Source organism: Lithobates pipiens, unplaced genomic scaffold, assembly GCF_037356315.1.
Source record: "Lithobates pipiens isolate NorthernLeopardFrog02 unplaced genomic scaffold, aLitPip1_a1.2 Scaffold_1, whole genome shotgun sequence".
Classification (NCBI taxonomy): Eukaryota; Metazoa; Chordata; class Amphibia; order Anura; family Ranidae; genus Lithobates; species Lithobates pipiens.
The window spans coordinates 147,520,898-147,544,579 of record NW_027507685.1 but is presented as its reverse complement, the minus strand read 5'-3'; the positions used below and the strand labels follow the sequence as shown (position 1 = coordinate 147,544,579).

At 43.4% G+C, this 23,682-nt stretch overlaps 1 protein-coding gene across 15 annotated transcripts in view; it reads right to left on the bottom strand.

Moving 5' to 3' along the window:
* The window catches only part of FNBP1 (formin binding protein 1), a 337,048-nt gene that overhangs the window by 245,372 nt on the left and 67,994 nt on the right, over window positions 1-23,682 (bottom strand). For all 15 annotated transcript variants that reach the window (XM_077478333.1, XM_077478293.1, XM_077478325.1 and 12 more), the window contains exon 2: window positions 5,580-5,695. In XM_077478333.1, coding sequence (XP_077334459.1) covers window positions 5,580-5,695 — 116 coding nt within the window. The remainder of the gene's footprint in view (window positions 1-5,579; window positions 5,696-23,682) is intronic.

The following is a 23,682-nucleotide window of genomic DNA, read 5'->3' as shown; positions in this document are numbered from 1 at the left end:
GTCCCATCGTAACGAAATTACGTCATCACGTTCTGAAAGATAGGATTTTTCGCCAACTTGGCACCGACCGTGTGTATGCAACATTTTCCGACACAATCCGTAGGACTAAATCCGATGGACAAAATCCGACGGATTTGGTTGGCAAAATCTCCGACCGGGTGTACGTGGGCTTAGAAATTTGTTACAGAAAATAATTCCTTCCTGCTCTTTCACATTTTCTTATCACTGTGGTTGAAAACAAATGTCTATTTGTGACCCCAGTAACAACTAGAAAATCAAATGAATTCTCTTAAAATAAAAACACAAACAAGCTATTTTAAAAACTTTGACCCCATGGATACATCTTTATAGACCTTAAGAAACTAGGGCTCCAGCTGGGGTGTTCCTGACTTCCTTCTTCCTCTCCTTTCCTACATCTTTTACTTCTTATACCCTTTTGTTGTGGAGACCTGACTCCTGCATTAAAGCCTAACTCTGAGCAAAAAAACTGCTTTCCTATGCAGTGGGCTGTGCCCACACTTCATGGGTTAATTGCTTGTTTTGTCCAGAGAAGAGGAGAAAATTATATACTCAACTGATCCTCTGCTCCACCGACAAACGGAGCTCCCCCACAATCCAGCAGTGGACTTTCCTTACATCCAGAGCAAATCTATGGGCATGATGAGTACAGGAACAGTCCATCCCACAGACCGCTAGACTGTGGAGAGGTAGAAAGGAGCTGCAGGGACCAGTCTTGTGCGGGGAAGATTGGGTAGTTATATCTCTGTTCTCCAATCCCCTAGTCAAAAACGACCAGGTAACTTGTGCAATGCAGACAATTGTGAAATCTTTTTCTGCCCAGGGCTGGGCCTTAAACCTATTAGTGCCTTTTGGCTGATGGCTGGTCCTTGGCCTATGTTCTTAGGTATATAACGCTAACCATTATTGTAACACTTGCTTGTAACCCATAATATCTATTGAATTCTACTCCAGTTGTTCTCTCTTCCTGACGCTTGATGGTGTAAAGGAAATTTGTAAGTTCTGTATATAATGGTATTCTATTTTATATGTATTTCACATTGCCCTCACTGTGCACACGGTACTAATAATGTTTTCAGTACATGTTTGCATTCTTTCGAGTCCTAATTAGAATTAGCCTGCCTATGTTACGCCCCATGTTACCATAAAAGTACAATTGTAATATTAATGTAATACCTAAGTAATCATGTGTATAAAAAATCTTCAATTGCATCATAATAAAGCAGAACAGTTATTTGGAAAGATGTGGGGTGTATCTTTTGTGTCTGTTGCCTACTGCAGTAGTTATTAATTTAAAACTACTAATCAATATGAGGACAGGAGTTACCTATCTATAAATTCTGATGTCAATGGTTACTATTTGAGAATTTAACGATGCATTTTACTTATCCATACACTAACATGTGTTGTGTTTTGCATTTTGTAAGAACCTTAATGAAAATGTATTGAAAGTGGAAATAAATAATTTAGAACAAATATCAACTATTGTATGACCAACTTTAGTAGCATGCCTGTTACCAAGAGCCAACAGGAAAAGGGAAAGATATAAATAAAAGGGAAACTTTTATTTCTCCCCATTCTTTCCTAAAAAGGGACTCTTTCATTTGTGCACACACAGAAATAACAAAGCGCCTGCTTTTTGGAATAAAGTCAACCTGTCAAAGAAAAAGTGTTGACTGCTTGGCAGTAAGTGATTGAAAAGTAATGAAGTCAGAGAGTTATTATACGTGGTTTCTAGTGGCAGCCAGTCCATTAGGGGCGCCGCCCCCCTAATCCGTGAGCTCAGCCCCCTAATCTACATGCAGGGCGCCGGACGCACAAATTCCAATGTTTTTTTTTTGGGTTTTTTTAAGCATGTGATTAGAGCCTACTGATCGCTGCTGTTCATCTCCCAGAAATGTAAAAGTTTATTTCATTCCTTGCTTCTGCTGTCCTTGGGTCTTGCAATTTAAAATCTCTGCTGGTGTATCAAAATTGTTTAAAAATTGGGCGTTCCAGACTGTGCTACAGTATTTAAAAAAAATTGAATTGCTATAGTTCATTTAGATGTGCACGCTAGGATAGCTTGTGGCTTGTTGGCAGGAAGGAGCAAAGAATATGGATATTAAAAAGGTTGCAGGGGATACTTTCTTTTAAATAATAATTAGGAACATTGTGGTTTGTTTCCTTTCCTCCCCCAACAAATGTTCTTTTATACATGCTTCCAGACACATCACTAAAATAAGCATGCAGAATAGAAAGTGAGAGGGAATTCAGAACTACTGATGATCTGTGTACTTGCTCCAGGTCAAAGGCTCAGAAAATACTAAAGCCACTGTTAGGCTCGGTTCACACTGCTGCAACTTGGGATCCGACCAGTGGCGGCCACTCATGCACGGCGCAGAGGAGCTGCCCCCCTAATCCATGCACCCAGCCCCTAATCTATATGCAAAGCGCTGGACGCATGGATTCCAATGTTTTTTTTATTTTTTTCAAAGAACATGATTAGAGCCTGAGGTTCTAATTAGCTTCAAAAAGGGTGGACTTGAGGTGCAGAGCACTGCACCCGGAGCCCACCCAGTTGTGTGACATTAGCAAATTAATATTCGCTAATGTCTTCCTGTTTCTCCTCCCGGCCAATCAGGAAGCGTGTCCTGAGACCCGATTGGCCCAGGAGTCCAAAGACCTGTTTGGCCGCAAGTCTTACGTTTTGATTGGCCAGGAGAAGCAACCGCTGGAACTCAGGAGGAGATGCAGGGAGGAAGTAGCCGAAGCCACGACCCGGATGAGGTAAGTGCAGGGCTGGCAGGTGACAGGCAAGCGATGCGACGATCAAGCGATGGAGGGGTAGCAGTGATCAAGCAAACAAGTGATGGGGGCGGGGGGAGTGGGCTGGCTGGCCACGGATCGCTCCCCCCCCCCCCAAGAAAATTGAGCACAGTCACTCAGACTTTAGAAAAGGTTCCTGCACTAGTTCAAGGCAACTTCTATGAAACTTGTGCCCATAGACTTTAATAGAAGTCACCTCCAAGTTGGATCCTCATCTATATTAATGTGATTTGAGTGATTTGGATCTGACATTACAGGTAGATTACCCAGGCATTCCCAAAAGTCGCATCAAAGTAATATAGTAAGTTGCCAGAAAGTCGCCTGGCAAAGTCGCACCGTAAGTCGTGCAACTTTCAGATGGTGGCAGCATGAACTGTGCCTGACTGTTATGTCACAGCCAGACAAGTAGCAATCTCTGAATGAGAAGGCAGCAATGGTCACTTCCATGTTTTTCTAATTACAGGTTTCCTTTAACACCTAGGCGCCTTCGCTGTAGATTAATGTCTCAGAACTTGGTTCCTCATACCATAAAAAACCTTCATCTACATTCTACATAGGAAATAGTATGCAAGCTGAGCACACTCCTAGTTCTATGACTGGTCTACAACAAAGATCAAGTACCAATCAGCATGCTCCCAATCATTTAATCATCTTGACAGCCAATCATGGTGATCACATGACTTTGCAAACAAACCTGCCAACTTCAGTCATCACCGTGCTTCACACACAGAGTGGCATAGTGACAAGTGAAGCCAGTAAGGAACTAGATCCCACAGTGCAATACAGTTTGAACTTAAAAAAAAATCTAATTTTTTTTTATCGCTTTTGTGGAAAATAAAAACTTTTTTTTAAGGCTTTTCCCATTTGCCCACTCATAACAAAAACACAAACAGGGTACAATTAAAACAGTGCATCAAATAAAAGTGTACATGTCACTAAAAAATCTAAGCCCTTGTACACACGGTCGGAGAATCTGTCGGAATGAGTCTTATCGGACCGTGTCGTCAGATAATCCGACTGTGTGTGGTATGCATCGGACTGATTCCGTCTGAATCTCCGTCCGTCCCAATTTTCCAACATGTTGGAAATATTTCCCGACCAACTGGGCCGGACGGACCTAATCCGATCATGTGTAGAGCATTTTGATCGGACCAAGTGCCACGCATGCTCAGATCAAATTCCTACATCAAAGCTATTGGCTACTAGCCTGAATGTAGTCCCATCGTAACAAAATTACGTCATCACGTTCTGAAAGATCGGATTTTTCGACAACTTGGCCCGACCGTGTGTATGCAACAGTTTCGGACACAATCCGTCGGACTAAAACCGACGGGTAAAATCCGACGGATTTGATTGGCAAAATCTCCGACCGTGTGTACGTGGGCTAAAACTATTTAGGTAGGCAAATAAATCCTCAAGTTATTGTCAAGAACATCTCTGCATATTGAAGTTGCTAAAATTGGTGCAGAAATCTAACAGTCAATGACCTCTGCTCATTGAGGGGTTAAAGGAAACCTATTGTAAGAGAAATTGGGAGTTACATTAAAATGCCAATTGCATGGCTGCCTATCTTGCTTCCATACTTTTGGTAGCTGACCCAGATCAACTAAGCAATTAGCATGTTTCAGTGTCTCCATTGTCCCTGAATGTCAGGCTGTTGTTACTTCTGGTAGTTTCAAACTTTGCCCACCGTATAGTTTTAATGGCCAGTTGGGCCACCCAACATTGTGATGGCCTACATAAAGGTATGAGGATGGGAGGAAGCAACTGCCAGGATATGTCAGAGCTTAGTCCAATCAGAACAGCACAAGATTCTGATAGAACTGTGGGACTGAATGCTGCTCTGCATATGTGCACCTTCAAGTGCCTATGCTTTATACCTATCAGCAGCATCTTTATCAATTTATGCCGCATACACACACGAACGGATTTTCCAGCAGATTAGGTCCGATGGAATTATTCCGTCAGATAATCTGACCGTGTGTGGGATAGTCCGATTGTTTTTCTTTAAAAAAGTCAGCAGGACCTACAAATAGAACATGTTTCAAATCTGTCTGACGGACTCAATTCCTATCGGGAAAAATGTTTGTCTGTATGCTGGTCCAACGCACCAAATATGACGCAAGGACAGCTATTGGCTACTGGCTATTGAACTTCCTTTTCTAGTCCCATCGTACGTCATCACATTCAAAAAGAACGGACTTTAGCCCGTTCATGTGTGGGCAAATCCGTTCGCTCGGAAGTCCGTCGTAACTCCATCAAAAGTCAGTCGGACCTTTTCTGCCGGGAAAGTCCAGTCGTGTGTATGCGGCATTAGTCTCATGTCTAGATCCACATACTCATTGTGGGTTAGTGACTCAAGTTTTGAAGCCAGGCTACTAGAATTCCAGAAGAAGGACACATTGTCAGCCACCCCATCTCTTCCATCAAGTCAGAGCACTGGCATGTCCCCAGCCCCAGTGTACCTTCAGGGTCATGCACTTATAAGGCAGGTCTCCCAACTGATATGAACAGGACTGCCTGCACGGGGATGCATGGATCACCTGTGCATTTAATACAGGAAATGCAAGGCCCTAATTGGGTAGGCTGTAGTACACCCAAGTGAAGTAGGTCTTACAGGTATGTGCACACATACCTTGCAGTGACCAGTTAGGTATGAGCATTAATTGTGTGTGTGACAGGTACACTTTAATATTATTATGTTGGCATTGTGTGCATCGCAGACACCTGTAAACCCATACACTCAGCCTTACCGGAGCTGTTTTGCATAGTTGATTTCAATTTCCGTTCTCTCTTTCACAAACTTGATGTATTTTTCCAGTACTTCAATCCCCCACTGTGTGTGTTTTTCGAGGTTGTCAAACTGATCCTGTAAAAATGTAAAGAGACAGAAAGGTGACTGGTTATGTTCTGACATAGAGCACAGAATGAAAAAACTTTCCCAAACAGCACATGTGCCAACACAATGTGCAGCCCACAGCACCTTCTACTACTTCATCACAATAACCCCAACACATCGTTTAAAGGCATTAAAAAGTACATCTGGAAATGGCTTACAGCGAATTTCATTAAGCAGGGTGTCACAAAATTCCAGATCCATAGGTAAAAATGGATTAAAAAGTTTTATTCCAATAAATGCTCAGAGAGATGGCCCAGGACTTCACATGGGCTCCCACTGCTGTCAAAGCCAGTCGGTCAATGAGGAGAGAAAGGGGCCACGGCTCCGTGTTTGTGGCTCGGCTCCGGTGCCCCCACAGTAAGCTGCATGCTGTGGTGGCACTCAACAGGAGGGAGGAACCAGGATAGCCAAAGAGGGAGCCGAGAAGAAGAGGATCAGGGCTGCTCTGTACAAAACCACTGCACAGAGCAGGTAAGTATAACATGTTTGTTATTTTTAACTAAAAGAAAAAAAAAACACAAGACTTTACAATCACTTTAATCTTGTAATTAAGAATAAAAAAATAAATATCAGCCAGTGTCTCAATCAGTATCAAAGCTAGAGTTATGCCCCATACGCACGGTCGGACTTTCCAACGGAAAATGTGCGATCGGATCTTGTTAAATCCGTGAAAATCCGATTGTGTGTGGGCTCCATCTGACTTTTTCCGTCGGAATTTCCGACACGCAAAGTTTGAGAGCAGGATCTAAAATTTTCCAACAACAAAATCTGATAGTTTAATTTCCGATCGTGTGTAGACAATTCTAACGGACAAAGTGCCACGCATGCTCAGAATAAATTACAAGACGAAAGCCATTGGCTACTGCCCTCTTTATAGTCCCATCGTACGTGGTTTACGTCACCTCGTTCTGAGCGATCAGATTTTCCGACAACTTTGTGCGATCGTGTGTATGTAAGACAAGTTTGGGCCAAAATCCGTCTGAAAAAAATCTGACGGATTTTGTTGTCAGAATGTCCGACCGCCTGTACAGGGTATTAGAGTGACAGCTCTGAAGCTTGGACCTTTCACAAGCAAGACAGAAATGGCAGCTCCATATACAGACTTTCAAGACTTACTGGAATGCATTTTAGAGTAGGTTTGTTTCACATTGAACCTGTCACTGTCCCATTTAGGCTAAGGCTACTTCTATTTACATCCCCTGCCCTCCCCTGCCATCCTATCTATATGCTGGAGAACAGTCCCCAGGGTGGCATAGGAGAGGGAGCAGGCTACCAGGTTTGCTTTAATGTCATCCAGATGTTTAAAGAAAATATTCACTTGTGCTAATAAAGTTAATAAAAAAAGTTTTGATTAAACTTCATAATTTAATATTAATTTTCCATTTTAGTCTGCAGTGAAATACAGATATAAAGTTTTCTTCTTATAATAATAGCAACAGTACTCACTGCTTTGACACTGAGCTAAAGATCAAATTATAAGCATCCTCTAGATCAGGGATATGCAATTAGCGGACCTCCAGCTGTTGCAGAACTACAAGTCCCATGAGGCATAGCAAGACTGACAGCCACAAGCATGACACCACGAGGCAGAGGCATGATGGGACTTGTAGTTTTGCAACAGCTGGAGGTCCGCTAATTGCATATCCCTGCTCTAGATAGATAGATAGATAGATAGATAGATAGATAGATAGATAGATAGATAGATAGATAGATGCACAGTATCTCACAAAAGTACACCCTTCACATTTTTGTAAATATTTTATTCTATCTTTTCATGTGACAACACTGAAGAAATTACACTTTGCTACAATGTAAAGTAGTGAGTGTACAGCTTGTATAACAGTGTAAATTTGCTGTCCCCTCAAAATAACTCAACACACAGCCATTAATGTCTAAACCGCTGGCAACAAAAGTGAGTACGCCCCTAAGTGAAAATGTCCAAATTGGGCCCAATTAGCCATTTTCCCTTCCCGGTGTCACGTGACTCATTAGTGTTACAAGGTCTCAGGTGTGAATGGGGAGCAGGTGTGTTATTGCTCTCACTCTCTCATACTGGTCACTGGAATAGATATGGATATATATATATTATATAAACTTACAACCAAGATATGCAGAATACCATCTCTAAATGTACAACACATTGAACCTTGAAGCAGATGAGCTACAGCAGCAGAAGACCACACCAGGGGCCAATCCTCTCAGTTAAGAACAGGAAACTGAGGCTACAATTTGCACAAGCTCACCAAAATTGGACAACAGAAGATTGGAAAAATGTTGCCTCGTCTGATGAGTCAAAATTTGAGCTGCAACATTCAGATGGTAGAGTCAGAATTTGGCGTAAACAACATGAAAGTATGGATCCATCCTGCCTTGTATCAGCGGTTCAGGTTGGTGATTTTGGTGTAATGGTGTGGGGGATATTTGCTTGGCACACCAACTGAGCATTGTTAAATGCCACGGCCTACCCGAGTATTGTTGCTGACCATGTCAATCCATTTAGGACTGCAGTGTACCCATCTTCTGATGGCTCCTTCCAGCAGGATAATACACCATGTCACAAAGCTCAAATCATCTCACCACTGGTTTCTTGAACATGACAAAGAGGTCACTGCACTCCAATGGCCTCCACGGTCACCTGATCTCAATCCAATAGAGCACCTTTGGGATGTGGTGGAACGGTAGATTTGCACCATGGATGTGAAGCCGACAAACCTGCAGCAAATGCTATCATGTCAATATGGACCAAAATCTCTGAGGAAAGTTTCCAACACCTTGTAGAATCTATGCCATGAAAAATTAAGGGAGTTCTGAAGGCAAAAGGGGGTCCAACCCAGTACTAGCAAGGCGTACCTAAGAAAGTGGCCGGTGAGTGTGCATATTAGGAAGTGTAATAATTATGACTGCTTAAAATGAGAGTCTAGGTCAGATTTTGCAGGAAATAGGTGCACTAATGGCACAAGTGTATGCTGGGTTTATGTTAGAGACAGAGGTAGAGGTCATTGGCCCCACCCTACCGAGGGGGTTAGTATGCGAAGGGAGCTGTGAGGTGCACATCGCACCATGCTGTCCAGGTCAGGACAGACAAAGGCTCGAGCCTGTGAGGATGTAGCAGCTGGGAGCTGCAGGAGAAACAGGCAAGGTGACAAGCTACAGCGTTTTGTGCACAAGCACTGGGACTTTGTGTTTGATAGTCTGAAGGATCAAGGCAAGGAGGCCTGAGCAGTAAAGCTGCAAAAAGAGCCACAAGGCTGAATATTTTTTATCACATTGATGAGCTGTGAACTTTTAAAAAAAATACTTGCCAAAGTGCTAGTCCTAAGGCTGAACAAAGCTATCTCCTCCATAATTCACTCAGATCAGGCAGGGTTCATGCCTCAAAAATCTACAGCTATTAACCTACGCCGACTGTTTGTTAATTTACAATCTATCTCTGATAATATGGGAGACAGGGCATTGCTATCACTCGACGCCTATAAGGCCTTTGATAGCATTGAATGGTCATATTTGTGGGCCATAATGTACAAGTTTGGGACAAATTTTATAGAATGGGTCCAATTATTGTATAGCTCACCGATTACAGCCGTCAGGGAGTCTGGGAGGATGTCTCTATAATTCCAACTATTTAGGGGCACCACACAGGGATGGCCCCTATCACCCTTACTGTTTTCCCAGGCTATAGAGCTGTTGGCAACACTAATACCTCACTGTAGGAGGCTATGGAGGTGATTCGGACGTTTGGCCACTACTCAGGTTTGGTGATCAATTGGGACAAGTCATCTCTTATGCGATTGGACAATACTCCTGAGTCACAGGAATCGAATCTATTAGACATCCCTATGTCCATGGAATTTAGATACCTGGGAGTTCAGGTTACACCCGATTCTCTGGACTATATCAGATTAAATCTATCCCCTGTACTAAATTGATGCAGAGATCAGGTGAAGGTGTGGTCCAAATTAAAAATGTCCCCCGTGGGTAGGATAAATCTGATCAAAATGATCCTAATGTCACAAATTTTATACATACTCCACAACTCCCCCATGGTAGTTACCCTAAAACAGTTTAGAATTGTTAATTCTATTTTTAGATCACTTATCTGGCTAAACTCTACAGCAAGAGTAAAACTCAAACAGCTACAACGCCTGAAGGAAGCAGGAGGGCTTGCTCTCCCGAATCCGTGGTTGTATTATTTGGCCTCCCAACTCCAACATAGAGCGAGAGTGCTGGGCCCCTCGGAGACTCCAGTTCTTCATTTGGTGGACCCGGTAGCACATCTTCTTTAGGTAGCAACGAGGGGTGAGATGGTGGGGGGCCTGGAGGCGAAGAGGTTTGCCAAATCGAATAAGCTGTTTCCTACTTACAATTTGATGCAGTAAGTATGGAATAAAGTTAGAGCATTACAGCAGGTGGAGGGTTTCACTAGGTACAGCCCTATTTGGGGAAACAGGCGCTACTTCCAGCTGAAAAAATTACAATATGGCACAAGATGTCAGAAATACGGTATTATACACATGACACAAATATTTAAAGATATTAAATTATGTTCCTTTCCTGCACTACAAGCAGAATTTAATCTGCCTGCCTCCATGCAGTTTTACTATTGCCAGCTCCAACACGCGGTGAGGGCTCAATCAAACGGTGACGCGTGGATTCAGAATCCCACACCCATCTTTAATTACATTAAGGAAGTAACCACATATAAAGGGTTCATATCAGACAGCTATTCTATGCTCCTCGCCAAGTTCCTTTCTGACAGCACTACAGGGATTATATCCAAATGGGAGAGAGATATAGGCCCCTTTGAGGATGCCCAATGGGAGGAGGCACTTGCAGCAGTTCCCTTATGTTCCCTAAACGTGGCCCAAAGATTATCGCAGTTGTATATTATTCTGCGTGTACACTACACGACAGCTAGGCTGGTGAGAATGGGGGTGAGGGAGGACCCTTCCTGTACTAGATGCAAGAGGGATCACAGGGACTTGATCCACATGCTGTGGAGGTGTCCCAAATTGCATATTTATTGGAAGGAGGTGCTGGATAGAATCAACCAAGTATTTCAGGTTCAGCTGAATGCACACCCTAAATTGGGCTTGCTGGGTATTATAGACAATGTCCCGGAGGAGGAGCCTGCCAGGATAGCGTTATCCAGGGCTCTATTCCAGGCCAGGAAGCTTATTTTGAGGCACTGGAAGGTGGAGGAACCCCCTACAATGCGGGAGTGGTTAAACTAAATGGTGGATACTATCAGATTAGAGAAATATATCTACCAGCATAGAGAGAGAGTGAGGAAATTTGATAATATTTGGGCAAGCTGGTTGAATTTCCCTGGATTAGTTCACTGGTTCATCTGATCTTGGATCATCTGCTATTATAAAGAGTGGAAGGAGGAAAGGGGGTGGAAAGGGGCTCTAGCAATACCAATCAATGGCAACAGGCTGTCGTGGAAAAGAGGCTGTAATTTCAATGGTGCCTGTTTTTATTACCTGATGTGTGTTGCCCACCCAGGCTTATCTCATGAAGTCGGTCATTATGTGCTGCAATCTGTAAGTTCTGATGTGTATCAATGGCTTGATGATGGAAGACCAATTTGTAAAATAATTGGGTGTGCGGCACTGCATATATTCATGTTGTGATTTTTTTTTCAATAAAACCTTATTTGATTTAAAAAAAAAGGTTCTCTAACAAACGTCTGAGGGCTTCATGGAACAGCTGTATTTATACTGAGATTAAATTACACATAGGTGGACTCTATTTACTAATTAGGTGACTTCTAAAGGCAATTGGTTCCACTAGATGTTAGCTAGGGGTATCAGAGTAAAGGGGTTGAATACAAATGCAGACCACACTTTTTGGATAATTAATGATCACAATTATGTGTCACATTGTATTGGTCTATCACATAAAATCCCAATAAAATCCATTTACGTTTTTGGTTGTAACATGAAAAAAAATGTAAAAAATTTCAAGGTCTATGAATACTTTTTTAAGGCACTGTATACACAGATGCACTTTCCTTTTTGAAGGACATCGGGAAGTAGGTACAGTGGTGTGAAAAAGTGTTTGCCCCCTCCCTCATTTCCTGTTCCTTTGCATGTTTGTCACACTTAAGTGTTTCGGAACATCAAACCAATTTAAACAATAGTCAAGGACAACACAAGTAAACACAAAATGCAATTTGTAAATGAAGGTGTTTATTATTAAAGGTGAAAAAAAATCCAAACCATCATGGCCCTGTGTGAAAAAGTGATTGCCCCCTAAACCTAATAACTGGTTGGGCCACCCTTAGCAGCAACAACTGCAACCAAGCGTTTGCGATAACGTGCAATGAGGCTTTTACAGCGTCCTGGAGGAATTTTGGCCCACTCATCTTTGCAGAATTGTCCTAATTCAGTTACATTAGAGGGTTTTCGAGCATGAACGGCCTTTTTAAGGTCATACCACAACATCTCAATAGGATTCAGGTCAGGACTTTGGCTAGGCCACTCCAAAGTCTTCATTTTGTTTTTCTTCAGCCATTCGGTGGTGGACTTGCTGGTGTGTTTAGGATCATTGTCCTGCTGCAGAACCCAAGTTCGTTTCAGCTTGAGTACACGAACAGATGGTCGGACATTCTCCTTCAGGATCTCTTGGTAGACAGCAGAATTCATAGTTCCTTTTATCACGGCAAGTCTTCCAGGTCCTGAAGCAGCAAAACAGCCCCAGACCATCACACTACCACCACCATATTTTACTGTTGGTATAATGTTCTTTTTATGAAATGCAGTGTTCCTTCTACGCTAGATATACTTGGACACACACCTTCCAAAGAGTTCCACTTTTGTCTCATCGGTCCACAGAATGTTGTCCCAAAAGTCTTGGGGATCATCAAGATGTGTTGTGGAGAAATTGAGACGAGCTTTGATGTTCTTTTTGCTCAGCAGTGGTTTTCTCCTTGGAACTCTGCCATGCAGGCCATTTTTGCCCAGTCTTTTCCTGATGGTGGAGGCATGAACGCTGACCTTAACTGAGGCAAGTGAGGCCTGCAGTTCCTTGGACGTTGTTGTGGGGTCTTTTGTGACCTCTTGGATGAGTCGTCGCTGCGCTCTTGGGGTAATTTTGGGCGGCCGGCCACTCCTGGGAAGGTTCACCACTGTTCCATGTCTTCGCCATTTGTGGATAATGGCTCTCACTGTGGTTCGCTGGATTCCCAAAGCTTTGGAAATGGCTTTATAACCCTTTCCAGACTGATAGATCTCAATTACTTTCTTTCTCAATTGTTCCTGAATTTCTTTGGGTCTCGGCATGATGTGTAGCTTTTAAGGATCTTCTGGTGGACCTTACTGTGTCAAGCAGCTCCTATTTAAGTGATGCCTTGATTATGAACAGGTGTGGCAATAATCAGGCCTGGGTGTGGCTAGAGAAATTGAACTCAGGTGTGGACAACCACAGTTATAGTATGTTTTAACAAGGGGGGCAATCATTTTTTCACACAGGGCCATGATGGTTTGGATTTTTTTTCACCTTTAATAATAAACACCTTCATTTACAAATTGCATTTTGTGTTTACTTGTGTTGTCCTTGACTATTGTTTAAATTGGTTTGATGTTCCGAAACACTTAAGTGTGACAAACATGCAAAGGAACAGGAAATGAGGAAGGGGGCAAACACTTTTTCACACCACTGTATATGGAAGCGTCAATAATCTGTACACAACACAGGGTCACAAACTTGGCTTCTGCTTTCATATCCTAATATACCTTTCAATATAAGAAGTATCTACCTAAAACAGAATTTAGAATGCTTTCACTTGCTACGACTAAGGACTCGTTCACACTATGTGCGGTGACTGCCATTTTCTGCGGTCTTCGGTCACTGCAAGGGCACATAGAAAACAATTGGAGGGCTGCAATACATGAAATTATCATTTTGGGGTTTAAATATGCTTTTTTCTCATTTTTATTTTTAGCATAAGAATGCAGTTGAGAATAAAGGTGACAGCAACATTTGACCATAATAAAAAAAAAAGATGGATAACAGTATTGTACTTGATAATACAATCTAAAATTGAACTGGTGTACTGGGCCCAGGGGTAAACATTAAAGTGGGAGTATTGGGTAGATGGTGAGTTGAGGAAGGGGGGGGACACCTCATTATTGGGACATAAAATATGGTTTAGGTGGGAGGTAGAAGATCACGTAGAGCAGGCATATGCAATTAGCAGACCTCCAGCGGTTACAAAACTACAAGTCCCATCATGCCTCTGTCTCTGGGTGTCATACTTGTGGCTGTCGGGGTCTTGCTATCCCTTATGAGACTTGTAGTTCTACAACAGCTGGAGGTCCGCTAATTGCATATTCCTGACGTAGAGGATCTTTAGTAGTGGCGCACCGAAATAAAAATTCCAGAGCCGAAACTGAATTTACATGAACATGAATTTATTGTTGACCATTATCGGCACCTTTTCTTGGGCCAATGGAATGCTTTAATGCTCAGCAGTTTTTTAACTACTTCCCACCCGGCCAATGTATATATACGGCCGGGTGGGAGCCGCCTGCTCCTGATAGGACGTTCAGGAACGTCATTCAGGAGCAGCGGGATCGCGCGCGCGCGCGCCCGCGCAGCGGCGCAATCCCGATGTGCTCGTGTCACCCGGACACGGCACATCTCAGATCGGCAGGAGGGCTCTGTGATTGGCCCTCCTGATCACATGACGGCCGTGTCCAATCACGGCCGTCGTGTGATGTAAACAAACAGCCGGTTGCTAGGCAATCGGCTCTCCTCTCCTCACACGGAAGTCACCGCTGAGAAGAGGAGAGCAGAACGCTGCAGCCGGCTGATGATCAGTGAGTATGGGCTGCTTTTCACAGCTTTTTACTCACTGATCATCAGTGTAGTGTAAACACACAACACACCACACAGTGAAAACACAGTCCCCACATATGTCCCCAAAACACACATGTCCCCAAAACATACATGTCCCCAAATAATAAAAACACATGTCCCTAATAATAAAAACATGTCCCCCACATATGTCCCACTAAAATCACATGTCCCAATGATTATCTGCACACATATGTACGTGATCACCTGCACACATATGTACATGATCATTTGCGTACATATGTCCGTGATCACACAAACCAATTATTATACACTTAACGGAATTTTTTTTACCAAAAACATGTAGCAGAATACATTTTGGCTTAAATTTATGACAAAATTTGATTTTATTGGATTTCTTTTCAAATAGAAAAAAGAAAATATTGTTTTTTTCCCAAATTTCCGCTTTTTTTGCGCTTATATCGCAAAAAAAAAAAAACGGAGTCGTGAATAAATAACACCAAAATAAAGCTCTATTTGTGTGAACAAAATGATAACAATTTCATTTGGGTACAGTGTAGCATGACCGCGCAATTGTCACTGAAAGCGCTAGAGCGCTGAAAGCTGAAAATTGGGCTGGGAAGGAAGGGGGTGAAAGTGCCCTGTATTGAAGTGGTTAAGCTCTTTTGCATTAAAAAAGCACAAGAAAAGCTCATAAAAATGCACCCCTTTAAATTTTTCACATTGGTCTGTTGCAGTGTTAAAAGTCCTGCTTGCTACACTTTTGGTGAATATTTGGTTAGTTTAAAAAAAAAAAACACACACCAAAAACACACCTCCCCATTAAAATGCATTGAAAATGCAGCAAGAATGCATCAAAAGCGCAAAATGACCTATGAAAAACACACCATAAGGGCAGCAACATCTCGTGCGTTTTCAGCGGCCATTATCGGCACCTTTTTTTTCTATCAGTAAAATGCCTATAACCCGATTTTCAGACGATAATTTTGGTGGCCAACATTTTGGTGCAGCTCTAGTCTAAAATAAGTTAATAGTCTAATTTGAGTATATTGGCAAAAATTTTACTTGTTGAGCATCAATAGGCAAAGTTTGAATGAAAAATTTCCAGACATCAAAAAAAAAATACTGGACCTGTGTTTCCTTGTGTAGGGAGGCATCCGGGGTCTAAAGGGTTAGTTCATCCTTACAAAAATCTCCCTTTGCCGATAACGGATGTCTAGATAAAAACAAGCTTTGCAGCTCTAAAGTTAGATGTAGGCCATTTACATATTTCCCAAAGCCTGACTGGAATACTCCCAGGTAGTAATGGACTTGGGCGTGTTCGGATTGAGCCCGCCAGGAAGCACGCCGGCAATTATAAGCAGTGTGAATATCAGTCGGGAAATGCCGCACTGCCTTTGATTGGCGGTGGGTAGTGACGACTTCCTGGCGGGCAAGATCTGAACACGCCCGAGCCCATAATAACTCCCAGGATGTTGCTAAGTGAGGCCCAGTTGTTACTGCTTACCTCCACCATTACAGGAGTGAGCTTTTTCTCTCATTCAAATCTCCCTCACATACTTTTCTCGCATTAGCTCGGAGCTCAGCATTTGAGAGCTCACTACTGTGATGGAGGAGGTGAGCAGTAATGACTAGGCCTCATTTAGCAACGCTCTGGGAGTATTTCAGTCAGGCTTTGGGAGATATGTAAATGGCATACACCTACAGCAAGGGGATTATTCAGCTTTAGTCAGAGCTGCACAGGGGCAACTGTACATAAAAACCATCTGTGCAGCTGTGATATACTGCAGTGCAGATCTGTTTAGGTAGTTTTTTGATAACGGTGAACTAACCCTTTAAGCCGGCCATAGATGCATCGAATCTCAGCAGGAATAGGCCAAGAATCAAACCATGTAGAGGCAGACTGAATGTACTCAAGTTGATCGATTGATCAACTAGGGTATAACCAGCCGCTCATAGCCGCTAGCAATAATCACTGTGTTCTCCTGGCGGAGATGGTTTCCCCTGCTGGGGAAACACAATGGCTCTGCAGGGGGGATTCCCCCATCAACACTGGCTGTGTTGATGGGGGAATTGAGCAATTTTTTTTCAACCTGAGGTTGCAGCAAAGAAAGTCGCTCTGTCTATGGTCTGCCTAAAATATGCTTTAAGCAAAGAAAATAACAAAGTGGTAGTAAAGTTTTTTTGGGTATTTGTACCTACAGGTAAGCCTATACAGGTAAGCCTATATAATAAGGCTTACCTGTAGGTACATTGATTATCTCCTAAACTTGCCGTGTTTAGGAGATATTTCCAACGGATGCAGACAGTGACGTCACCGGCGCATGTGCTCTGAAGGTCCAGCATACCACGCCGGACCTTCAGAACTCTGTGCCGCAGCCGAAAGCTCATGCGCACATGCAAGGGAGTGATGTCATAGTGGCTCAGGCTGTATAAGTGCCCACAAACCCGGAAAGGAAGACTGGGTGCAGGTAGAAACCCTGTAAGCAGTGACAGCACGCTGCTGGTGGACTGTATTTCATAATGTGTTAGTATGCAATTCAAACTAGCACATTATGCCATTGCATTTGCAGGGAATTTTTTCTTCTTTTTTTTTTTGCCAGTTTATTACCGCTACAACCTGTGTCTAGTGGCAGATCTGCAGATCACTAAAATTGAATACAAGAAAATAGGAAGAGAAAAGATAAATGTGGAAGTCACATAAAAAATATTTGATGTAAACTGTGTTAAAAATACAAGGACATTTATCAAAACAATCATGTTGTTTGTGGTTGCTATTCTCTGGTTCCTTTTATTTGTACACGAGTTGGGGACAGATCAGTTTTCTGTAGGCATTTTGTGTAATAAATGAGCCGCTATAAAAATGGACGTGTCTGTTCATACTTAAGAAGCGCTTCTTATGCCCTGTACACACGGTCGGACATTCCGACGACCAAATCCGTCTGATTTGTTCAGACGGATTTTGGCCCAAACTTGTCTTGCATACACACGGTCACACAAAGTTGTCGGAAAATCCGATTGTTCAGAACGAGGTGATGTATATCACGGGACTATAAACGGGCCAGTAGCCAATAGCTTTCGTCTCGTAATTTATTCTGAGCATGCGTGGCACGTTGTGCGTTGGATTTGTCTACACACGATCAGAATTTAAACGATCGGATTTTGTTGTCGGAAAATTTTTAGATCCAGATCTCAAACTATGTGTGTCGGAAATTCTGACGGAAAAAGTCCAATGGAGCCTACACACGATCGTAATTTCCGACAACACGATCCGATCGCACATTTTCCTTTGGAAAGTCCCATTGTGTGTACAGGGCATACAACCTTATAAGTTCTTTTTGTTTTGGATAGAGTAGGGAAAAGGTAACCCCCCACCATGTTTTTTTTTTCCCCTTTCTTTTTTTCTATTGGGGAAATATGAAATTTCCTTTCAATTCCTGTCCAAGAGATATAACAGGTAGATAAAGCAAATCTCCCAAAGTGAGGGTAATTTCCCTCCTAAACTAGCCATGGATAGATCATTTATTTTGATTAGCCAGCCAGCTGATCAATAAAGAACATTGGAGGTGAATGGAGGAATCTCCCCGCTGCACTATTGTATACTGACCGTGGGGACTCCTCCCATTTCGGAATACACTGATCAGCGCTGCAGCTGATTGGCTGCATGTGCTGGTTGAATGAAAATGTTACAACAGAAGAAGACAGTGACAAAGTGGCAAACCCAGATATTATTTAGCAAAAGTAGCAGTGACATCATCGCTCTGCCCACTGCAGGCTGCCTGCAGAAAACGACAGGAGGGGGGCGGAGACAAGACCAGTCATCCTGCACAAGGAGAGAGAACAGCAGTGACCAGTCATCCTGCACAAAAGTGGGGAAAAAAAAAAAAGGGAAAGTATCACTCTAGATTACTGCACAGATCTGGAAGAAATACACAAATCACACCAAGATCCAATTAAGAATACACTTTCCACTTGTATTTACCATATTTATCGGCATATAACACGCACTTCTTTCCCCTTAAAATCAGGGGAAAAACGTGGGTGTGTGTTATATGTACTTTGGCTAGTCTCGGCTCCTCTCACAGTCCCGCCTCTGACTGTGAGCAGAGCCAAGTCTAGCCGAAGTACACTCTGCTTTCTGTATGTCAGCAGTGCTCACTCTTCTCGCAATCAGTGGAGGTGGGCGGGACTGTGAGAGGGGCCGAGTAAAGCCGAGTGTACTCCGGCTTTGTGTATCTCGGCTCTGCTCGCTGCTCTCCGCTCAGTCAGCGGGAGATCGGCGCCAAATTTAAATCAGGGCAATCCTGAAAAGAGACTGGGCAAGGCTTCAAATAGACGGGGCAAGGCTGCAAAGAGACTGGGTAAGGCTGCAAAGAGATTGGGCAAGGCTGCAAAGGCACTGGGCACGGCTGCAGATGGTCACTGGGAAAGGGTGCACTGATGGACCAGGCTGCAGATGGACACTGATAAGGCTGCATTGATGGGCATTTAAATGTAAGTTTTTTCCTTAAACTTCCCTCCTAAAAGTTTTTTTCCTTAAAATTACCTCCTAAACTTGGGGTGCGTGTTATACGCCATCGCGTGTTATACGCCAATAAATACGGTAGACAATATTTGCTTCACCTGGATTTCAATTATTTCAATTCAATAAATTATAAACTTATTTGTCAATTTTTTTCAAACAAATATGTAGTAGTGTGTTGCTCCTTAATGTAGAAGGCATTAGATGATAACCCCTTAGTATAGTTCTGCAGCCGACAACACAATTGCTCCAAATTATACTTCCATCTCCATCCTAAATAACCATCCACAGCTTGATCCATCTCCCCCAATAATAGCCACAATCACTGAATAAATATTATTTACGGCTTTAAGTTTACAGATTAGAGGCTAGAATTAATGAGTGTTTTACTGGAAGCCAGGCTGTGACACTGAAATATTTCCCACCACCCACCTCTCTTCTCATCTCATTAGCTCACAATGACTCACAGCCCATGCACTTAGTATATTTTCATAGAATGTATTGAAAAGACTCTGCTGGTCATTGATTCCGTGCCAAAAAGCAGCTTACTTTACTTACTTTAGCCTTCCATCATTGTCAGCTCTGACCTCCACTGTGTCCTCATGGACAAGAAAGGTTCTGTGACCCAAATTTATTTTCTACAGCCGCATCTCTTTAAATAAACGTGCCGTTACTATCTCCAAACCTTTCAAACAAAGGGCTGGTCTACTGTCCTTCAGACTTTAGGAGGGCCGGATTGTGGCCAGTGGGGGTAGAAAATGTCCTGGTCCCAGCATCAGTGAGAATAAATATGGTCTCGGAGTTGGTGGTCAGCAGGAGGGGTAGTGCCCCATTATTTGTATTAGGAGTAGTGCCCCATTATTGGTATTAGCAGAAGGAGTAGTATTCCTTCATTGGCATCAGTGGAAGAAATTGCCCCATTGTTGGTGTCAGTGGGAGGAATAGTTCCCCATATCATTGGGAGGAATAGTGCCCCAAGGGCGGGATAAAGGCTAGCAAAGGGCCACATCTGGCCCTCGGGCCGCAATTTGGAGACCCCTATCCTAAAGGGATAACTTAAAAGTTGCCACATTGTTGCACAGTCATGCATATTTTATGGCAGCCTTTATTAAGCTTTCATGCCGACTAGCTCTGACGGAATCAGTCCGTTGGACAATCCGATCGTGTGTGGGCTAATCCAATAGTTTTCCATTAAAAAAAAAAATCAGACGGACCTAGAAATAGAACATGTTTCAAATCTGGCCGACAGACTCAATTCCTATCAGGAAAACTGCGCGTCTGTATGCTGGTTAGATGGACCAAATACGACGCAAGGGTAGCTATTGGCTACTCGCTATTGAACTTCCTTTTTTAGTCCCGTCTTACGTTGTCACATTCCAAACGAATGAACTTTTGAACTGACTTAGTCCGTTCATGTGTGGCCAAGTCCGTTCGTTCAGAAAGTCCGTCTGAACTCCGCCAAAAGTCTGTCGGGAAGACCGTCAGACCTAGTCTGCTGTAAAGTCCAGTCGTGTGTAATCGGCATAAGAGGTTCTTCAGCCAGGTTCCAAAGAAATAAAAAGTCAGCAGCTACAAAAATTGTAGCTGCTGACTTTTTAATAAACAGACACTCCCTGTCCAGGGATCCACCGCCATCATCACCGCGGCTGGTTCCTCAGCGGTTTTGTTTTGTTAAGTGTGTGAAGCCAGATGTGACTCCCTGCGGCTTCACAGCCAGCTTCCCACTGCGCCATGTGAATAATCACACAGGCTCCTGGGACCTGTGATGTGTCCCAGAAGGTTATTGGTAAGGAGGGTGGCCAAACCTTTGCTCACATTGCATGGCGATCCAAGCCAAAGTGGGAACAGGTATCTGACAAAGCTAGGTACTCGTTCCCTGAAACAAAAACAAAAATCCTAATTCCTTTTGGGTGACGTTCCACTTTAACATGGAGGATCCTTTGAAATAACTTTCCAGTTACTCTATATGACTTTCCACTTACTCTATATGACAATTATTTTAAAAGAGAAGTATGGCATTTTCTTTCTTTTTTTTGTGAATCATACTGATCTAGCTGGATGCAGCATTAGTCCATTGCTGCCTCTGTCCCCTGCCATCTCCAACACTGTGAAATGAGCAACCAAGCAATGGCAATTGCTTAGTTCTCACCGCTCTCTGAGCAGAGAGCTGGTGACTATCACTCACTGACTCTCGAGCCCACTAGAGCGCTGGGTGGGAGTGACAGGCTCAGGCTCTCAGCGGCTTGCAGAGAGGCTGAGCCGGGTGCCGGTCCAGGCATGTGGGCGGATCCTGACCATATCGTCACAATTCTTCCCGAGCCTGGACCGTCTCTGTTACATCAGCCGACAGCAGGCTTTAGACTGCTGTCTGCTGAAAACGGGTAACAGGAGTGCAGAACTAACTGCACTCCTGTAATCCACAGGAGGAGTACAGGCAAATTGGCTTTTTCTGTACTTTAAGCAGTAGTAATGAAATTAAATTTATAAAAAAATAAAAGCCAGAAAGGAAACAAATGAAAATGAAAATTGTACTCGCTTAGATAAGTTGTCAGTTAAGTGCCCCTTACACAGGGGGCCAGTGAAATGCTCCTTAACCCCTTAAGGACCGCCTCCCGCACATATACGATGGCAGAATGGCATGGCTGGGCACAAGCATGTACCTGTACGTTGCTTTTTAAGTGCCCAGCCGTGGATCGGTAGCGCTCTCCCGACCCGGTCCTGAGCTCAGTGAACGTGGCCCCGGGACCAGCAGACCCGATCGCCGCTGGTGTCCCGCAATCGGGTCACAAAGCTGAAGAACGAGGAGAGGTCTGTGTAAACAAACCTCTCCCCGTGCTTCCTAATGTGGCTGTCACCGATCGTCTGTTCCCTTTTATATGGAAAGACGATCAGTGATGTCACATGCCAGGCCACGCCCCCCTACAATAAAAAAACACATAACGTCATACATAACACCTACACTGCCCCCTAGTGGTTAACTCCTTCACTGCCAGTGTCATTTATACAGGAATCAGTGCATTTAAATAGCACTGATTGCTGTATAAATGACAATGGTCCCAAAAATGTGTCAAAAATGTCCGATGTGTCTGCCATAATGTTGCAGTCACAATAAAAATCGCTGATCGCCGCCATTACTAATAAAAAAAATATATTAATAAAAATGCTATAAAACTATCCCCTATTTTGTAAACGCTATAACTTTCAATCAATAATTGCTAATTGCGATTTATTTTACCAAAAATATGTAGAAGAATACGTATCAGCCTAAACTGAGGGAAAAAAATGTTTTTTTATATATTTTTTGGTGATCAAATACCACCAAAAGAAAGCTTTATTTGTGGGAAAAAAAGGATGCGCAATTGTCAGTTAAAGCGACGCAGTGTCAAATCGCAAAAAGGGGCCTGGTCCTTTGGCTGCAAATTGGTCCGGGGCTTAAGTGGTTAAAAAGGGGCCTGTACGGTTTAGGAGATATTCCCCTTGCAATGCGCTGCTGACTGCAGTGGCGCATGCACACAAGGGATTCTCGGCTGAAAGTCCAGCAGACGCCGGACCCTGCCGGAAAGAAATCTCCTGCACGCATGCGTGGGAGTGACGATATCGTGGCTCCGGCCACTCACAGCGCCGGAGCCGCGATACCCGGAAGATACTCAGCTAAAAACGAGTCACAGGAGTGCAAAAAAAAACTGTACTCCTGTGATCCATAGGAGAAGCCCAGCCAGCGAGCTTAGGCTATACTTCTCCTTCAAAGCAGATCTTTCTTGGCCATACTTCTCCTATCGCTGGAGTGCAGTTCATTCTGCACTCCTGTGACCCATTTTCAGCTTACGGTGGGCAAAAGCCCTCTGCCAGCTGATGTCACTCCATCGGTCCAGGCTCTGGAAAGATCCTGACCATATGGTCGGGATTCACCCAGATGCCTAGCCCGGCACATAGCTCAGCCTCTGGGCGATCCAGTAAGTGCTGAAGGGCCGCTTACTGACCGTCATGGCTCTCTGCTCATAGCGGAGGGGAAGAACTGAGTGACCAGTGGTGTTTTATTACTGCAGAGCTGTCGGGGGATAGATGCAGTATTTGATCCATGCTGTATCCACCTAGGTGAGTATAAATGTTTGTTTTTTTCAAATCCTGAACTTCTCCTTTAAGTCCTGTAGGTTGCGGGGTAAGGCCACCATGGATCCTTCTTGTTTTTCCAGCACATCGCACCAATGCTTGATTGCACTGAGATCTGGAAAATTTGGCACCCAAGTCAACACCTCAAACTTTGTTCCACCTTCTTCCATTGCTCTGTGGTCCAGTTCTGATGCTCACAATCCCATTGTATGTGATTTTGGCTGTGGATAGGGGTCAGCATGGGCACCCTGACTGGTCTGTGACTACACAGCCCCATACACAACTAACTGTGATGCATTGTGTTACAAAGTTAGATATTTACATAGTAGGTGAGGTTGAAAAAAGACACAAGTCCATCAAGTCCAACCTATGTGTGTGATTATATGTCAGTATTACATTGTATATCCCAATATTTTGTGGTCATTCAGGTGCCTATTCTAATAGTTTTTTATGCCCCCCTGCTGAGACCACCACCTGTGGAGGGGAATTCCCCACCCTTGCTTCT